Consider the following 20266-nt stretch of genomic DNA (forward strand, 5'->3'; position numbering starts at 1 on the left):
CAATCATTATGAAATTCAATTAAAAATAAATATTTCCTGAATCAAACCAAAAAAATATGCATTGTATTTAGAGAACGCTAATGATGCTACAACTAAAATGCAAATAAATTTAACCAAATTAGAAATAAATATTAAATTTAAAGCAAAAAGGAACCAAACAGAAAGACATAACGAATCCGGCCTGAAGACTTTCTCAAGGGTCAATCTCAGGCAGGGATTCAAATCAGGGATTTTTTCTGGGAGGTACTAATTTTATACGACTACTACTAATTTTATTAATTTTATATATTAATTTTATCTCCCAAATCTCAGTTTCTTAGGATTTTAAGGTCACGAGGGGTCAATATTTTTGAACGAAAGTCAGACCCCTCACAGAAAAAATACCTTGTTTGTATCCCTGCCCTTGAGAAAATCTTCAAGTCAGATTCATTATGTCTTTCTTTTTGGTTCTTTTTTGCATTAAACTTAATATTTATTTCTAATTTGGTGTAATTACTAATTTATTTTCAATAAAGTATAATTAAAAACAAGTAAACTAATGAGCGACAAAACAGATCAATCTTAGATTTGAAAGTATAATTTAAAGTTTGCTGATATTCTTGTTTCAAAGGGATATTTTGGACTTCTTTTAAACTGTCATATGAAGGTTAATATCAGAGATAGATTTTGAAAAAGAATTGTGAGAAAATAAGATTATAAAAGTTTTAAGCTTTTTCTCCTTTGAAAAAAAAAGGAAAACAGTTTTCTTTTATCCGTTGAAAGCGTTTTTCTTTACCTTTTTTTCTTTTGAGAAAATACTGTTAATTTTCATGGTGGAACCACACTACGAAAAAGGCCCTGTATTTCATTACTAGATTATACTCTGAGATAAATTGGAAATGATATCATTAAGCTTATCTCTTTGGGAGTTCCTCTGAAAAATTTCTAAGAGGAAGTATGCTGCTTATCTTCAGGTGATAATGCAAGAGCAGTTCATTCTATAGAGAGGGGTAAATTTATTGCTGACACTCGTCACTTCCCAGACGGGTTAATTAAGTTTATGGATTACGTAGGTAGAGCACTTAAGGATTTGGAATGCCCATTAGGTACGGTGCATGTGTCAAATGAAGATTTTGAGTTGGACCATTTGTATTTCTTCAGGAATAGTGAAATATCGCAATACATAACAGAATTTAGACTCCATATTCGAAACCGTTTATTTTTCTATTTGCTTCTTTAGAAGCAAAAAAAAAGTTAGGAAATTATTTTTAAGAAAATTCTTAAAAACTAACGTTATATGTAGAACGTTTGTAAATTTTTCAAAAAAAAATACTTATTCTTATTTATAAGAGTGTCGAAAGAAAATGCAGAATGCAAATTTTTAAACCATTTAACCCTTTCTAGGGCCTTAGGAAATATGCTTCCCACCCAATTTATCAATATTTGTATCTAATTATGTAGGTTGGCATAAGTTCTGACACATGATACACTAAAATGATATGTCTTGATTTGTACTTAAAGAAAAATTGCTAAAAATTTAGCTTTAAAGAAACTATATTAATATTAAAAAAAACAATAGAGTAAATTGTAAATCATATCTCTGAAGATGCCTTTTAAGGTACGAAAAAGGAATTGGATTTTAAAATTCTATTTCTGAAATTAGAAACTCTCTGTATCTATAATTCATAAAACTTCTTTGGAAAATGGGTAAAAAATATTGCTGCTGAAATTTTCCTTTAAATTCCTAGACGAAAAAGGAACAAAATAAAATACGAAAGTGAGCAAAAGCATCTGATTTAAATCTGTGATTTTCTAAGAGAATCTAAGTACCTAGCAGATATAGGAAGAAACAATTTATTTTATAAAATATTGTAAACAAGCTTAATTCTTTGAATAACAATACACTAAAGTAAAATAAAAATCATCGATGCAAGATATTAAAAAAATTTAAAAGTGCAATTGAATGCAAAATTTATACATCATTATTAAAATATTTGAATAAATAATTGAAGAATGTTAAAATGTAATAGATGTATTTTGAGAGATTTTTCGTATTTTCTTTGAATAGCAAATCTAAGATTTTAAATTTTATAAGCACTTAAAAAGTCTAATAAGGACTTGTTAAACAAGGAATACTTTCTAACAAGAAGTGTCCAGAAATAAAAACTATTTTCCTCGTATTCTGCAGGAGTAAGTTTCTTAAAGAGAAGAATTGGTTAAACCACTAAAAGTTCTATCATCTTTTTTTGAAAAAAAGTTTAGAAGTAGCTCTCAAGCTGCACTAATTATGCTTCTGAGTAAAATGACAGTTTTTATATCCTTTTCTTGAAGTCGAGAAAAAGTTTAACATCGGAAATTTTCAAAGAAATCTGTCTTCTTTTTTTCTTATTTAATGTAAGATATGAATATGCGGATCTTAAAGATGGTTAAATAGCGTGAAGCCGGTGGAAAAGTGAAAGGTTCAGTGTAGTTGCATGGAGTTTATTTGTAGAAGAAATAGCAAACAACTAAAGTAAACTGGAAACAGAAGGAAAAAAACGTATTTCAGAAGTTATAAGTTTCAGTTTTTAAAATGTAGAAACTCTAAGGTTTCTTGTACATGTATATTAAAAAAAAATATTTGTGAATGTTTTTATAAAATTTTTTAATGAACGTTATTTTTTATTTTTGAAAAATGTACAGTATTGACTGAAGATGTGGAAAAAAAAATTGTGCGATGATGAAATTTCAAAATCCCAATTTTTATATATTTAGGAAAGTCATTGTTCAAACCATTTTTATCTGATAACATATTTTTGAGAATAACTGCAATGTGATATATATATGCATGTGGCGTATTTTCACATAAATAATTACGTAGAAGAAAATGGAAATTCTCTCTTCTTGAATTTATTGTATTCTTACAGAATATAATATATTTTATGCATAACTTCAACTCCTAACAAAGAAATATGACTATGCAATTTGAACCTTGTTCTATAGACTTGATTGGGTCCAAAATTTTAAATATATCTGAAATTTGATTGTAGAGTCCCAAAACCAAATTTGATTTATCTAGTATTTTATATTTTTGAATAATCGTGCTCACAAGCATATGGATAGGCAAAAAAAAAAAAAAATCACTCTTCGGTGGACTAGTTTCAAAGAACAGACATTTAACCCTTAACCGGGGACGTGCGGTCTGTGAGACCGCTAGCGATGGATTTTTTGTCACCCCTATTCTATTTTTAGCTCAATTGAATGGATTGACCCTGTAGCTTCCTGTTTTGTGACCTTCAATACATGTGCTCTTTTTCAACTGATTTCAGCAGATGCTTTTTAAAATAATTCAGTTATTTCTTCGAGTGCGGTCTCTAAGACCGCATCTCCCTGTTAGTGTGATAAACAAGGCTTAGCAGATGGCGCTGAAACGTGGGCCCGAAATATCATTCAGCTTACTGATCCTATTATGAAGCAGTGCTCCAGACACTTTTAAATGAAGCAGAAAGTGGTTTTAGTGATAAGAATAATTGTATAGAAGAGTTTTTCGATGAAAGTTCGCATTCAACTGTTTTGATATGTATATTCAAACATAATTAATTTTTATAGTGATAATGTATTTTGAAAAATTTATAAAATATATTAATATACCAAGAGATATATATACAGAATTTATAGGTTGATTTTTATACTAGTTCTTAAATTATATGTTTAAAATGCCCTAGAAAACCGCGCTATGAAAGTCACACAAACCGATGAAAAAAAGACCAATTTTACCTATTGTCAATTATTTATTTTTCATATAATTGCCGATTTTTACATTATATTGTTTCCTATATACCTTCATATACTATAAAAATTAATATGATTTAAAAAGTAAAAAGTATTATAAATTTTCAAGAATATTATTTATTGTAACATGTAATTTGAGGAGAAAATGTATGTTCCAACGCATTTACTTTTTTCAATGATAATATATTTTGAAAATTTCTAAAACATACCTATATATCAAGAAAAATATCTGTAAAATATATTGGCAGTTTTTCATACTAATACATTTATTAAAAAATTTAATTTGAGTGTAAATGAAATGCGGTCTTGTAGATCGCACCTCCCCAGTTAAGTCCTAAAATTTTACCTTCCCAGTTAAGGGTTAAAGGGCATTTATTTGCTAAATGAGCTATAATTAATCTCCAGAAACAGAAATTTTCAATCAATATGCACAATAAACCTTTATGAAGACACGAAGAAATTCTAAATTTATACATGGCAAATTTTCAACAATTTATGAAATCATGCATTTCAGTTACTCCAATAATTATATTTATTTGGAGGCATATTTTTGTTATTGACATTCAAGCATAGTTCGATATATTTCCTTTTCTTGATGAATTCATAGTACCTCCAACTCAACTACAGACCACTAAGAGAGAAATTCTTCTTCATCCTACCAAATTTGATTTCGAATTATTCATAAATAATTTAAATCTGATTTCAGACTTTTAGAAATATCAGTGATAGTAATAATTTTTAACTCGATTTACTTTTGCTCTGATAAACTTTTAGGGAAATTTCTTTATACATCATGTGAATATTGACCTCCAACTCACTGTAATCTAAGCGACAGACAATCAAAAACCACAACTATATTTATCCTTTATCTCTTGAATAAAAATGATTCATTTAAATTAATTTTCAATTAAAGATGTTGCCACATTTTTAAAAATTTCAAACTTCATATTAGTTTTTTTATGCATAATTTTGTATTTACACTGTTCCATTCTTAAGGATATTATCCTTTATATAACTGATAAACCCACAATTCTCCCAATGTAGTATAATCTAAAGGGCAGTCGAATATAGTCAAGGGCAAGATCTCAACTATCTTCCTTCTCCCACATGTGAATAAACATAATTCATAAGTCCCTTAGGATTATTCTACCAGAAATGGGATAATGCCCACCAGTCTAATTTAAGAGGAGATAAGAAACAGAGTATTCCCAGGCTATTGATGTCTTCTTGACAGCAAAGTGACATTGTGGATAATTTTTTTTTTTTTTTTTTTTCATATCGCTTCTACTTCAGTCATGATTTTCCTGAAAAGATTTCTCTCAAGAAATCTTTCGATAGGGGATCTATTCAATGGAAATAATGATTTTGCTTCCACTGCCTTCAAAAAAGATCTCACCAGATTTGGAGGAAAAGCATCATTTCGTTACGGTCATTCGCCATTGTTTGCTGAATGCAATGCTATTTGGAGGCAAAATTTCTTCCCTTCAGTTTTATATACAATACTCTTCGCCCTCAAAGGCCTCGTCAGAATACGATTCAAGAGGAGGAGCGTTGCCATTTATCTACTAACAAAGCCTATTTAGAATGTCTGCAGCACCCCGCATCGAAGCAGAAGCCCCATTCAACTTCTTTTTCGGAAATCTTCATTTATGACTGATATGCATCATGCTGAGAATCGTAATTTGGATTGTGATATACACCTGCAGTTTAATATTTTCCGCAAAGAGATACTGCACTTTTATATTAGATCGTAATATGTAGCTTATCATATTTGTGCTGTATATGAAGTTTCACTTTTATACTGGAAGGTAAAATTATTATTGTAGTTTATATATTTTTGCTGAAATGAAAATCTTTGATTTATAAAAGCATTTTTAAAAGCAAACATGTGATTTTATTTGAAAGTGTTTCATGATGTGAAATTAAAGTTTCAAATGAAATTATCTTTCTTGCATAGTATATATGTCGGTATAAAATAACGCTCAAAATTTCTGGTAATGAATTTAAAACTTTCACTAAAAATTAACCATTTTTCCATACTTTCAAAAGAAAATAGATAAACTTACATTGCCGAAAGAAATAAAAATAATACTGAATAAAAGTTACAGAGTAAGATTACATCAGTGCAATACTTTCAGTGCCGAAAATTTAAAATGAGGATAAAATATGCAAAAATGCAATAAAATGAATATTTATATAAAGTTTATGATTTTCTTATAAAAATGTGGTAGAATGATAAGTGCTTTAATTAAACATTTGGAATGCAAGCGAAACAATTCCGAAAAGAGACCGATTGATTTAATAATTTAAATAATTAGAAGCATTCCTATAAAATTTAAAATTTCTTTGAACTCATATATAAAACATGTCCCTTTTGTACTTTATACCCTTCCTCTAATTATTTTACTTATTTTATATGGATGTATAATGTCACATGTATAACGAATTATTAAAAAAATAAACCAGTCAAGTAACCGAGAAATAAAGTGTTTTAATTTTACAACATTCGTCTGAAATGTTGATCCATTACATCCATGTTTTACTACATCCATTTGAGCTAGATATGTATTTGAAAATTAACATCCCTAAAATAAGCTATGAACATGAAAAGTTCATAACATGAATCGCTGACATTTAGTGCTTCAACCAGTCAAAACTGGATATATTTTTAAAACTATTAATATTTGTAATCCGTAAAATTTAGCATTTGTAAATTTTCACAAAACTATTTACTGAATTGCCTTTACAATTTCAACTAAGAAAAACAAGGCAAGTTTTAGTATTGTTAATATTTCCACGCTTCTAAATTTATTTCGTATATTATGAAATATTTCTCCCATTTTCTGCTCATAAATATTTAAAAAAATATCCATTTCGTACTTTCTTTTTCCATTCACATTTATCCCAAACTGAGCATTAGCGGCATGCACTCAAAAAAGGGGGGTGCGATGTGGCTTGTCATATAATAGTAGTATTAATATTTTTCGGTTTTTCACTCTATCTACATTTTTCTCTCTTTATATATTTCAAATATATCCTGAAGAAATACGCAAAACATCTAAATTTAGAAACGATGCGAATGTTGGTATAAAGGATTTCGTGAAAATTTGAGTATTTCGCACTGATCTGAACTGCTCTGGTAAACACTTTGTAAGAAAAAGTTTAACAAAGCTTTAAAGCCCGCATGGTTGTAAGTGGAACAGAACAAAATATTCCACTCATTCTTCTGCAAGTACTTGCATAATTCAAATCGCTTTTTCAATCAAGTAAAGCTCGATTCCACGTTTGCTTTCGAAATTTTTAATATCTTCGTTCTACCCGGAATAACACGCACAAAATTTTACTTCAATCGAAAAAGCACATGAAATCTGTCCTGGCATCGGGAACAAAATGAGATTTCAAATTGAATGCTGAAATTTTCATTCTTTAGTTACGGCTTATTTCGCCCCAAGTAAAGGGTTGGCCTCCTCGGCGGAGACACACAAAAAAAGATCGGTTCCCCCAAGGACTAAAAATCGATCGAAAGGCCCTATCCACTTCCTCTTTTATTTAATGTTAGTTAACAGATGAAATTCCCAACATAAACGATGAGTTTTACAAAAGGAGACGGAGGGGGGCATGAAGGAACTGTATAAATACTTTATCAGTTCTTTCTGAAGCTGGAAAGTGAGCCTCTCACTGTGGAAGGTAAACTGATGAAATATTTAGAATTGTTGCAAGGAACGTGTATTTGTATTAAAAATGTATCCAGGTCGTTGGTCAAGTAAAATGTATGACTCGATACTCATTGCGGTTGCCTTTGAAACCGAAATGAAACAAGTTACGAGTTCTTTGATAAAAGTTTTTCATTTTGTATGAAGTAAGAACGGCAGTAAATAAAATTCATTTTTTTTCATATCGTCGTAAATTTTTACTCAGGTATTACTTAGATTCAGCTTAAGAAGTACTGAAGTTGTGTTTATATCTGAAAGAAAATATTTTTCCAATTTAATTAAAGTAAGAGAAAGGATAATATACTTTTTTCTCCTGCAATATCGGTACTAATCCGCATTTGGAAAACAACTGGTTTGCCGAGAATATTTAAACTTCAGTTAAATATATTATGATGTTTCTGGCTTCTCAACAAAGTACTGTTAAGCATCAAATAGTCATAGACTTAAATCGTAGTGTTTTAACAATCTCACACTTATTCTATTTATTATAATCATGGCCCTTCAATATATACAGATATTCCATGACATCATAGCCACATTAAAAATATAGATGTGTGGATAATTTCTTTTCTAATTGTACATTGACATTCATTCTGCGAGTCTTCCTTTCTTCTTCCTTAAGCAATATGCGCAGATAATAAACATAATATTTCTTCTATAACTTTCAACTATATAAGAAAATCTTACGATTCATTGTAACAATGAAAGTTGTTGTTGGAAATTAGGCAATATATATATACTTATTTGCTCTTATTTACACGCACACACACACACACACACACACACATATATATATATATATATATATATATATATATATATATATATATATATATATATATATATATATAAATGAGAACAAATAAGTATATTTAAGTTTCCTCTTCGATAAAAACTTCAAAACCTGTTTTAGACTAAAAAAAGAGCTGGAAATCGATTTTTTTTTTAAATAAGAAAGCTTTTAATCCCTTTTAGACTAAAGTAAATTTATATCTTAAATCTTCTTTTACAGAAAAAAGGCTGCATAAAGTATTTCATCGAACTAGCTTGGAAGAGCTGCATTGAATATTATATGATACTTAAGAAAGATTTTTTCTTTATTTATAGTAAGGATAGGAAATAAATCGTTGCTTTTATTTTCTCTTTATGTAGAATAGAGTGTTGTGTTTTGTTTTTTCCATTAACGTCTATTTTAAAGAAACGTAAGACATATTTTGGGACGAATGTGTCACACTTTTCGGTCTTGGACAGATAAGAGAATGACTCTTCAAGTATAGTCATCACACTAGAGGGATTCCGTTTGAACTTCGTCTCCAAATTCAACTAACATCAAACCCCCATATACGACGTAAATTAGGGTAACGGCGAAGCCGATATTTTGACGCAACATCGTCATGACCCATAGAATACAAAATGAGGACATCATATATTCAATAAAAATTGCATTAAAATTAACTGTCCCGTTTATATTACAAACTATAGTGATAAATAAAAAATATGCGTGGAATGGAGTCAAATTATGTTCGCATAATATTCTTGAAGCATATAGCGCCAATTTGATTTTCGAATACAATGCTCAACTTACTAGAGGAAAAGAAACATGATTTACAGAACTGCATGAGACAATGTGCTTTTAGACAGTCAATACCAAATGTAAGTACGTTTAGTATGCATTCGTGACGCTTCTTTTCGTGCTCCCGAAATCAGAGATACATATTACATCCATATAGCTTAACTAAATGACTATAAAACGCATTTCATCTTTCTAAGCACTAAGATATAACAAGACGTCTCTTACCCCGCTGAACAAGTGTTTCATCCTCTGATAACATTCCCTCGACAAATGGAGACAAATTTCATCTCAGGGGCAAAAATTAAGCTTGTTTTCTATTTATTGCCTATCAAATCTCAATATGCGGTTCAGTGACCAGAAGTGAAATCAATACTTCTGTCTAGGCCTAAGATAATAGAAAAATGCCTTTCGAATGACTGGGCGAGGCGTTGATTGAGTTTGCTCCAGGGCTACCCATCTTCATCATCACGCCTCAGGTGCGGTTACAGGCCAGTGTGAAGAAGATCACCCATTAGGGAGATAATATCGGCGGTAAGTCAAGTCGTGTTGCGAGACAAAGACGGATGGGTCGCCATTTGGGCTGCAAAGCATTCGAGCCCATTACCGTAAATGCTTGGCAGGATTGAAGAGACATTTATAACGAACGTGTTCTTCCAAGGATGTAATTTTGTTTCAACTACCATCAATCTAGGGACCGAATCGCTTCTTCCAAATCTCAAAGACCGTTCGTCCGTTTTCATTTTTAGATTTTTATCTTGGTTCAGTTTTTACTTTTTTTTTTTTTTCAAAATGAATTGTTCGCCGGAGAACTGTTTTTTAAAAGCAGTAGTTGGTTGGTAGAAGTCATCAGCTGTGTGGATAGATTTGGAATCATGTGACACGCTTCAGTCGTGGGGAGTTTACATTTATTTGCCTAGAGATAAATCAAAAGGGTGTAATTTGTTCCTGCTTTCAAACTTATATAAATACCTTGTAAATGCATTCTGTCATCAAAATAATTTATTATCAAATAAAGAATTTTCATCACAATGGTACTATTTCATTTAGCTCTATGAGGAACTACTTGGATTTCGTAATATATATATATATATATTTTTCATTATTTAACTGATGTTTTCGAACATGTCATTAGTTTATCAACATAATCATTGAGTGAATATGCTTTTCATCAAAACAAGTAGAGTTTTGGCAATTTAAAAATATACATTACACATTTAATTGAATAATATCGTTCAAATTAATTTGGAAATTAGATTTTTTAACTATTTTTTTTTGTCTTACTGCACTTATTTATGTGAATTTCCTAACTTCTGTTGAAAAATAATTAAATCATGCAATGTGAAGCTTACGCATTGAAAATTGAAACATTTACTTATATTTGGTATTTGAATTAAACAATTTCTATTTCTAAAGAAAAATGAGTCAAATTACAGAACTGTGTGTAGGGATTGCAATACCGGTATACCGGGATACCGAATATCGGTATTTTGAGCCATTTTACAATTTCGTAATACCGGTATTCACAAGTTTAAATACCGGTTTTTCGGTATTTACTAGAAATTTTTTAAATTGTCTCCACTATATGTTCAGGGATCGCCAACATAGCAAAATAGTATACGTTTTTGTTTTTATGTCTCCCCAACTGGCGAAATTAATTAGCTAATTAATGGCTTAATTAATTGCTTAAATCTAAATTAGCGAAACATGGATTATCCCTGAAAGAAGATATTGTATCTATAACGACTAATAGAGCAACAGTTATGAAAAAATTTGGAAAGTTGATTGGTGCAAATCAGCAATTGTGCTATGCTCATGGATTTCAATTAGGAGTAATAGATGTATTATACCAAAAAAATAAAGAACAGAAGAATCCAAATATTGTGGATATAGAAACTTCGGATTCCGACATTGAAGAGAGTAAGAGTGAGAGTGATATTGACAATGAAGATAATGACAATGTAATTGTGGAAGAAGATATTGCTAATGAGGATGAAATATTAACCCTTCAAGAATTACTTCCTATAATTTATAAAGTTCGAAAAATTGTTAAGATATTTAAACTTTCCCCTACAAAAAATTTCATATTAAAAATATATATACTAACTGAAAATAAAACAGAATATATGTTAATAATATATTCTAAGACACGTTGGTACAGTTTACTCCTAATGATGGAACGGTTTTTGAAATTCAGAAATCCAATCCAAAAAGCAATAATCGACTTAAACCTGCAAATTAATTTTTTCAGACAGTGAATTCATCTTAATATCCAGAACTATATCACTTCTACTTCCAATAAAACTGACTATAGAGGCATTATGTCGGAGAGATTTTAATTTATTAACAGCTAATGCAACAATAAATTTCATGTTGCAATCATGAAAGAAAAGCACAAATCACTATCTGAAGAATGTAGACGTAGATGCCGAAAGAGCGTTTTCGACAGCTGGTAATTTTTACACAAAATTACTTTTCAGCTTTAATGACAGTACAACTGATGCATTATGTTTTTTTAAGATCACATTTCAAAAATTTGTATTAGTACCACAGATTGAATACTGATATTTACAATTTTTTTGTGATTTAAATAAATAAGTTATTCCTTTACTTTTTTGTGATTCTTTATATACTGTTATAATTTATAAGTTTCATATTATTTTTTTTGTGATATTACACTCTCTTATAAAACTGGCAAATAAAACAAAGAAACACCTTGTTTTCTTTCTTTTTCTAAAACTTCTAATACCGGTATCCCGGTATTAAGATCTAAAAAATACCGAATACCGGTATTGAAATTTTGGTCCGGTATTGCAATCCCTAACTGTGTGATTCGTAATCTTTTATCAATTAAATTAAAGAAAATAAATGTACGGCTAAGATCGTGTACTAAATTAAAAGTTAATTAATTTCTCAGCATTATTTTCATATGTGCATAATATATCTACTAAACATTATGAAAGATAATGGAAGCGAAACAAAAATTGAGCTTTATGAACATAAATAATAACATATGTTTTCGCCACCCAAACAAGGTTAAATTAAAGCTATATTACATTTTAAAGAAACATATCTCACCATTGAGATTTGACATACCAGATATCAATCATTTTTCAATATAAATATTTATTTTTAAGCCTTACTTTACGCTTGCGTGCTAAACTAGTTAATAATAGTTTTAAAGATGACAATTATTAGCTAACTTAGCCTAATCATAGAATATTGTAATCATTGTTTTACAATACTTGCTAAATGTAGGCTCTTCGACTTTAAAATCGAAAAGTCATTCAAATAAATTAATTACCTAGTAATTAATTCCCAAGGATATTTAAAAACTGAATTTTCATGATGAACATGAAACTTTACATGTAGTTTTAAAACTGCAGTCAAGAAATGAATCAATAATTAACTATAGTATTTCATCTTTACATACATGAAAATAGGTCATAGTAAATAAAAGGGTATAATAAAATAAATATTTTTTTTTTCATATTTAATAAATTCAATGACAAAAAAACCTTTTACACTTAGAATTGTTTATTTAATTTTTAATTTTTCATTTGAAATTTAAAATTTCCGAAATCTTCAGTTTGAAAATTTAATTAATGAGTAAAAAATGATAATAATAATGACTGCTATATGAAATAAAATTAAAGAAGAATTTTTTTTTTTAGTTTTGGTAAAATCTTTTTTTCTTTCTTCAAAATTGCTAAGAAAATTATGGTACAATTTTAGTCCTATTTCTATATAAATTTTAAAAAACATGAAAATGGCAATATTTGCGGTAATCATTCTCTGAAAAATAATCATGTTCTACTGAAGAGTTTAATGAATTTATATTCTCCAACTTTTCGTCAGTGCTTATATAGTGTTAATATCATTTGTATATTTCTATGTTATAGAGTTAATACCATTTTTATATACCATAGTGCTATTTTTTCTGCATATCCGCTAATAAAGGTTAATTAATATCTTTATCTCATGTTTGGAGCGTTGTGCTTAAATATGGTGCTTAATTCATTAACTAATTTCGACCAATAAAGAAATATTAATAATATACTTACATCCCATAAAACTAAAATTCCAAAAGCGTTCTGTAAAAATTAATAAATAAAGCATAAATCATAGTTACTCTTCTTGCAAAACTCAGTCATTCTTGCCATTTTCATCAGGAATTGTTACTTTAGCTCATTATAATTTGAGACTGATTTGGATCCTATAGAAAATTCGATCCTAACATGGTAAAAAGTATCAAAATGAAATTTAAATGTGTTTCTATTTATATGAGTTCACAATGCACTTTCTTTCTACAAAAACGAAATTGCCTTTTTAGGAGAAGTTTCAAGATGCATCATAAGCTGAAACATTTAATGTTTATGTGAAAAAAAAAGTGAAAAAAGAATGCAAAGGAATATATATAACACCACATATCAGTTAAGAAAGAAAAATTCGGAATGAAAATTTGCTTTTTTTATTGTTGTTTTAAAAAGAAATTAAACGTACTAAACTTTCGATATCCGGCAAGCCTCTGAAGATACAGAAAAGGATAAGCATTCAAAACTAACGGTGCAACTGAACAGTTTTTCAAAAAAGATGAGAAAAGGATTTTTGCTTATTCGGGCTTTGAATTGAGAACCCCAAATTTAATTAAACTTCAGGTGAATCGAAGTTCATTGATTTTAAATCTCACCGAACTGTGTTCTGGAAATGCTCGGAGAAATCGGAAATCGAATGTTTTGTCCCAATTGCGGTATTTTACTTATTTTGATAACTGGAAACGTTTCTCGATTCTCTTTGTTCTCTTCTTTTCATTTTCATGACGACGCAGACAAGGTAACAACGCTATAGTCTTTCTTTTTTTTTCTCCCGTTTCTCTCGTTATTTTTTCCCTTTCCGGAATTTTTTCCTCCTATTACGACGAAGAAACTAGAGTTTAACGCGATCAAGTGACCTTGTTACCTCGGCATTGTTTATTTATCCCTCGGTTCGCTTGTTCTGAGTGCATCGACAGTGTTGAAAGGGATGCTTGGGCTTATTTTCTTCAAGAGAGTGGCAAGAAAAAACAAAGATTAAGAGAGTTTTTCTCCTCTTCCCTCTTAGAAGAAGAGAGCCCGCAAGCTTATATTTTCTCGAAGAAATTGAATATATCTATACGTGTAGAGTGGTAAAGATTGGCTTTATCAAAAAGAATGGGAAAAAAAGCAGCGGAAATTGGGAATGCCAAAATAGCATATTTAATTACAGCCCAGAACCCGATAGATTTACGGCAGCCTTGTACGGCAGGATTAAATTTGTTAAGTATAGAACTTTTCTATACAGGATCGGGTGTTGTGCAAAACGAAGAAAATTGATACTTCATAACATATGTTTTTCCTAACACAGCGATAGCATGCTGTATTAAACATGTTTTTGAGCTTCAGTATATTATTATAAATCCTAAACCCCGTTTCATAACGAAGCCTGTCATGTGGATTCCACATTTATATAAGACGTTTATGTTCAAAAAAATTAAGTCTCTAAATTAATTTTTAATTAAAATCCCTAAGGCATTTTTCACTCCCATTTAATCCTTTCAAATTGAATATATCTATAAGTGTAGAGTAGGGAAGAGTGGTTTATCAAAAATAAAGAAAAAAACCGGTCACTGCTAAAGTTAAAATTGCAAAATTAATTAAAGCCCACTGCTTGAGGAATTTACTGCCGCCTTGCACTGTAGGAATTGTTATGCAGCACTAAAATACCCAGATATTTCACAACATCTTCTTTTCATGGTGATAGCATATGTGGGAGTAAACATGTTTTTCAGCTTGATTCCAATATTTTAGATTCTAAGGCCTGTTTCATAACGAATATTGCCGTATGAACTCCGCATTTAAATAAGTCGTTTATCTTAAAAAATTTTAATCAAAGACACCACGACATTTTTCACTTTTATTTAATCTTATGAAATTAAATATATATATGCGTATAGAGCCAGGAATGGTGTCTTTATAAAAAAATGAAATAAAAAGAAAGCAACGGAAATTGTGAATGTCGAAATAGTGTATTTAATTACAGCCCACGGTCTCCTACGTTTACTGCAGCCTTGCACGACAGGACTTGCTATACTAAAAAATGGTGTAAAATAGGTGTTTCATAATATCTAATTTTCATACTGAAGTGATGGCATGTGGGAAAAAATTGGTTTTACCGCTTCATTCTATTATTTTAAATTCTAAAACCCATTTTATAAAGAAGCTTGTCGTATGAATCCATTATTTATGCAATATATTTAGATTAGAAAATCTTGAATTTCTAAATTAATTTTTAATTTAAGCCCCCGCGACATTTTTTAAATCTATTTAATCTTATATAAGGGATAGTTTTTTTTAAAAATTAACGATATTCAAAGCCATCTATTTTTTGATCCATTAGCTGGATTGTTATAAAATTTGGTAGGAAAACAATTGACGTCTTATTAATTAATTAACTTACTAACTATAGAATGATGCAATAAAGATGTGCATAAAAAAAGAGAATTTCATAAAATTTAGTAATTTCTTATAAAGTAAATATGCTTTTACACCTTATCATTCTCGTTTCTGAAGCTCATTTTATAACGGATCTTCTTAAGTGAGTTTCATTTAAGTATAATATGTCAGTCTTGAAGCAACCTTAAAGCTCTAAATTATTTTTAATTGGCACCGAACAAGGCTTTACAACTTCTATTCAATGTTATATAATAGGAAATTTTTTATTGGAAATTGCTTTTAAGATGTGACTTTTTTGAAGCTTTTGAAAACTTAAATAAAGATATGAAAAATAGCTCAGAATGTCGCCAATGGGATGAAATTTGACATTGTTGTAATCTACATAGCAAAAGGTTTACAAAAAAACGCAGTTAAAAACTGAAAATGAAACTGTTAGGTTACGTAAATAACTACAGCGTCAATAATTCAGTCTTTAATAGTAAGGTAAAAAACACCCAAGTGCGTACCGAAACATAGCTGGAAAACCCAGTCGAACTAATTAAATGCAATTGCTATAAAATGATAAAAAATTATTATATAAGGGAAAATTTCCAAACTGCCCGGCTGGAAGTGAGAGGGTTAAAGCTGAAACAAGATAAAAGAAAAAAAATAGCAACAAGCAATTAAAACAAACAAAGAATGAAATTTGAGATACCACAAAACCAACCAATTTTAAATATTGCTTATTACTGAATACTTTTCTTTAGATTATTTCAATGCACAGAAAATTGAAGACCTGTTTTTAATGATTAAGCTACTTGGTATTTGTCGCATTAACAATATTTTTAAATTTAAATAATTAAATTAGAAAAATTTATGTAACAATAAAAGAAAAAATTACAAGTTTAAAAGAATATTTATGAAGTAAATTCAATGCTTAAAAGAAATATTAAATACAAGTGCCATAGGAATCTTTTAACAATTGTTAAGATTAGTTTTTAATTAGTCGTTCCTTTTGACAAGGAATGACTTACTTTGCTTTACATTACAAGCGCTTCATCATTTTGAAAAAGTGTTAGCAATTTTTTATTATGTAATAAGAAAAATTGCGATATCAAACGGATCTGATAATCGTTGTTAGACCAAGCCTTATTTTTTTTAAAAATAAACATAAACATTTTTTTTCTAGAATTACAAGATTATTCCTGCAAAAAATGCACTTTTCATCATTTTTTTTTTTCCAATCATCACTTCTGAATTGAAACACACTCATAATTGTTGATATAATTAATTTGTTGTATGCTATGGTCCATCACAATTATTTTCATACATAAAATTTACCAATTATTTTCAATTGAATTTGAGCATCATAGTTGGTGGCATGAATACAAATTATAAATTACAAAATTCATATATTTCATAATAATTGCTAATCAAAGAAAATTTAGTCTTAAAAATCATTATTGACATGAGCTAGAATTGTGGTTTCTGTATTATTATTCTAAAATTTTTTATGATTAATCTATATAAAATAATCAACTTTTTATACATATATAACAGAAAAAAATCGTTTATCCTTTCTTTTTTACATCCCTTCGTACTCAGAGAATTGTTTCTGCTGTTTTAATTATGTATACTCCGAAAATTTAGATTGATAATCTGTATCAAAGTAAATCGCTTGACAACATAATGTCTTTCTTCCGCTTTCAATAACTTACTATTATGGATATTTTTGTTCATTTTGTAAAATATATTTCGTGACTGAAAGGAAGTCTGATGGACGTTGATCTAAAATTCGAGCAAAAAAAAAAAAAAAACGAACATGATATAAAGAAAGTTATTGTTAGTATGAATATAAAAGAAGATTCGCTGCCATAATAAAGAAAGCACAATAAATAGCCAGGATGATATACGGTATGGCACAAAATGGTATCAAAAGAAGACACATTGTGTGGCAGACTTACCTAGAACTCCGAGTCGGAAATTGACGGTGACCACTACCACATTTCCAAAGCTGGCAAGGACACTACCATCATAGGGGTTCCCTGCATTCCACTCGAAGGACTCGCCGTGTATGAAAACGAATACCGGAACTCTGCTATTATTTCTTCCACCTGCCAAATAGACAAAAGGAAACAAAGAATTAGATGGGAGCTTTATTCACAGCGACCAGCACAAATGATACCAGGAAATGATTCATAGGAAAGACGGTATATCAAGGATATGGTTTCTGGCTTCTAACCAAACTGATCAGACTCTACTGGAAAAGGGAACTAGAGAGATTAATCTCTTACAGTGCACCCTGAGCAGGTGGTTTAAATCAGATTTATTTTTGGCACCTTTTCCCGTCAGTTGGATAAACGTTATGATATGGATAACCTTTGTTCGTATCTCTAGGGAGAAGATATGTGTCCTTTTGATGTTTGAGGTGGAATGTTTTTAGCAAACATTTCGTACATTCTATGTTTGGAAAGTTTGAAAGCTAATAGATTCTGATGCTCTTTGAATTTTAGAAAATAGTTTTTGATTACGAGTATCTTTACTAATAATGTTTTCTACATACTCCATATTTGTTCAGGCATTCGCTGTATATGGATATAAATGTGAGTGTGTTGTCAGGTTAAAATTAATAGTCATTAAAATGTGAGTGTTTTGTCAGGCTAAAGTTAATAGTCATTAAATTCAAAATCTTTATAAGCATTTTTGATTTTTTTTTAATTCCTCACTTCAAAAACAACAGCAAAGGCAGAAAAAAAATTCTATTACAGATTTAGTTTTAAATTGCAAATAAAAGAATGAAAATTATGAAAATATAATCTACAAAAGAAAATTATAGACAAAGCTCAATAGAGGACTTCAGAATACGTTTTGATTGATACTGTTTACAAATCAAAGATCTTCGATTCAAAAAACATATCTTTCACCCTTTTCCTTAATAGAATTGAAAAACACTTTAATTTCTAATGCAACTTCTCACATTAAATAGTGCGCTAATTAAACTAATTTTTACTTTATTTTATATACATTAAAATTTATTATTCACATTTATGCGTTAGATACTGCAAGCTGCGTTGATACTTTATTTTAAGATCATACATAAATCAAATCATAATCATGCAGAAATATGATCTGAAACGCAAATCCGAATTTTTTTTATAAATTCCGCTTTTTATAAAATTGTTGTGAAACTTTTGATGATATCACCCCGGTCGCATGAATACTTAATCTCATGACAGCAATAATACTATTTTTGGTGACGTTTAAAGGCAGGGTGAAAGCGAAAAGTAGTCTTCATTTGCATGATTATCATTGTTAATTATTATTAGACAACAGACAATGAATCTTAAAAGTTATATACAATTTACTAGCATATTGTTTTTAAAAAAATGCTTGAGAATTTACCAATATTTGTGAAACTGGAAACATGTAATTATTCGCAAACTGATAAAAATCACCAAAAATGATTTAACAGCTTCACTTCCCTATTTCTTAGTTTAATTCATGTTATTTTAAGTTGGAAATTTCAACTATATGCATATCTTCCTACTAAATTATAATTAAATGAATTGTACTTAGCCTTTGCTTTTTTATTTCCATCAAAGTTCCTACGATCAGTTTTCATTATTTTTCTGAATCTATATCTATTTTTCGTCTAGAACTGAAAATTAAAATGTTTTAAAATCTACAGTCTTCAACATCAAATCATAACGAAAAGGTTGAAGAGAAAAATCTTTATAACTTGTGTAATTTCGATACTTTTACCCGATAATAAATTTACTAAATCTAGTATTTTAAACTTGTCGTTTGTGATATATTATTTTGTAAATGAAAAATTGAGAAATAATTATCTATTTATTATTTATTTATCTCGTTAATACCTCCCAACTATTATTTTGCTTTGGAAATTTATTGCTAAGTATTTACAGTTGCATCATTAGAATAATTAGTTTGATATTCTAAAAGAAATACGCTTAAGGAGCTAGAATTCAGATATATTTTCAGCTTTCTGTGATACAATTTTATGACCAAATGAATTCGAAGAGATGATATTTCTTTTCATAACAAAGCTTAATAACTAATGTTGCTGATTCGAGTGAACCTTCGGGTATGATACACTGATTTCAATACACAGTACGTGTATATCCAATTACATGTATAGACTTTCATGTTCCTCATTACGACAGATATAATGTATGTTTTATGTGGGTTTTACGACCCTCAACTGGTTTGCTTTTTTCTGATGCAGGTATAAAAAAAATATTTACAAATCAAAACGAAATGAAAAACGATGTATAGTTTCTCGAGACAGTTCGAATACCATCGATTTTTCTCAGTATTAAAGCTTCCCTATTTTCTTTTCAATTAAACTACTTTCAGAGTGTCCATAGCAATAAAAAGGTTTTTGCCTTTTTCTTAGATATTGTAAAACTAAACCCTTAGAATTCTACCCATGCCCCGATGTAGTCTATTTTCTATTTAATCATTCTATTGGTAAATTTATAACTTTGTCCTGTGCTATGTTTACTCTCTTGTCCTGTTGTTTGTCGGTTAGATTCATGGCTAATAAAATAGTCAAATAGATGAAAGACTTTTTATACAATATACTTGGTAAATGTGTAATGATTTCAATTTATCCGCATTCTAAATTAATTGTGCTCTAGCGGTTCAAATAGCAGTTCAGATTTAAAAGTGGGGAAAATTTTATAGAAAACATCATAATTATAAACAAAATCTTTAAAAATTACAAATGAAACCTTCCTTGAAAAATTTTGCAACTTAAAATA

At 29.3% G+C, this 20266-nt stretch overlaps 1 protein-coding gene across 3 annotated transcripts in view; it reads right to left on the minus strand.

The window, feature by feature from the left end:
* LOC129958471 (neuroligin-4, X-linked-like) overlaps window positions 1–20266 on the minus strand; it is a 350433-nt gene that overhangs the window by 48039 nt on the left and 282128 nt on the right. For all 3 annotated transcript variants that reach the window (XM_056070968.1, XM_056070967.1, XM_056070966.1), the window contains exon 2: window positions 17447–17596. In XM_056070968.1, coding sequence (XP_055926943.1) covers window positions 17447–17596 — 150 coding nt within the window. The remainder of the gene's footprint in view (window positions 1–17446; window positions 17597–20266) is intronic.

This window comes from Argiope bruennichi, chromosome X1, assembly GCF_947563725.1.
Source record: "Argiope bruennichi chromosome X1, qqArgBrue1.1, whole genome shotgun sequence".
Taxonomy (NCBI): Eukaryota; Metazoa; Arthropoda; class Arachnida; order Araneae; family Araneidae; genus Argiope; species Argiope bruennichi.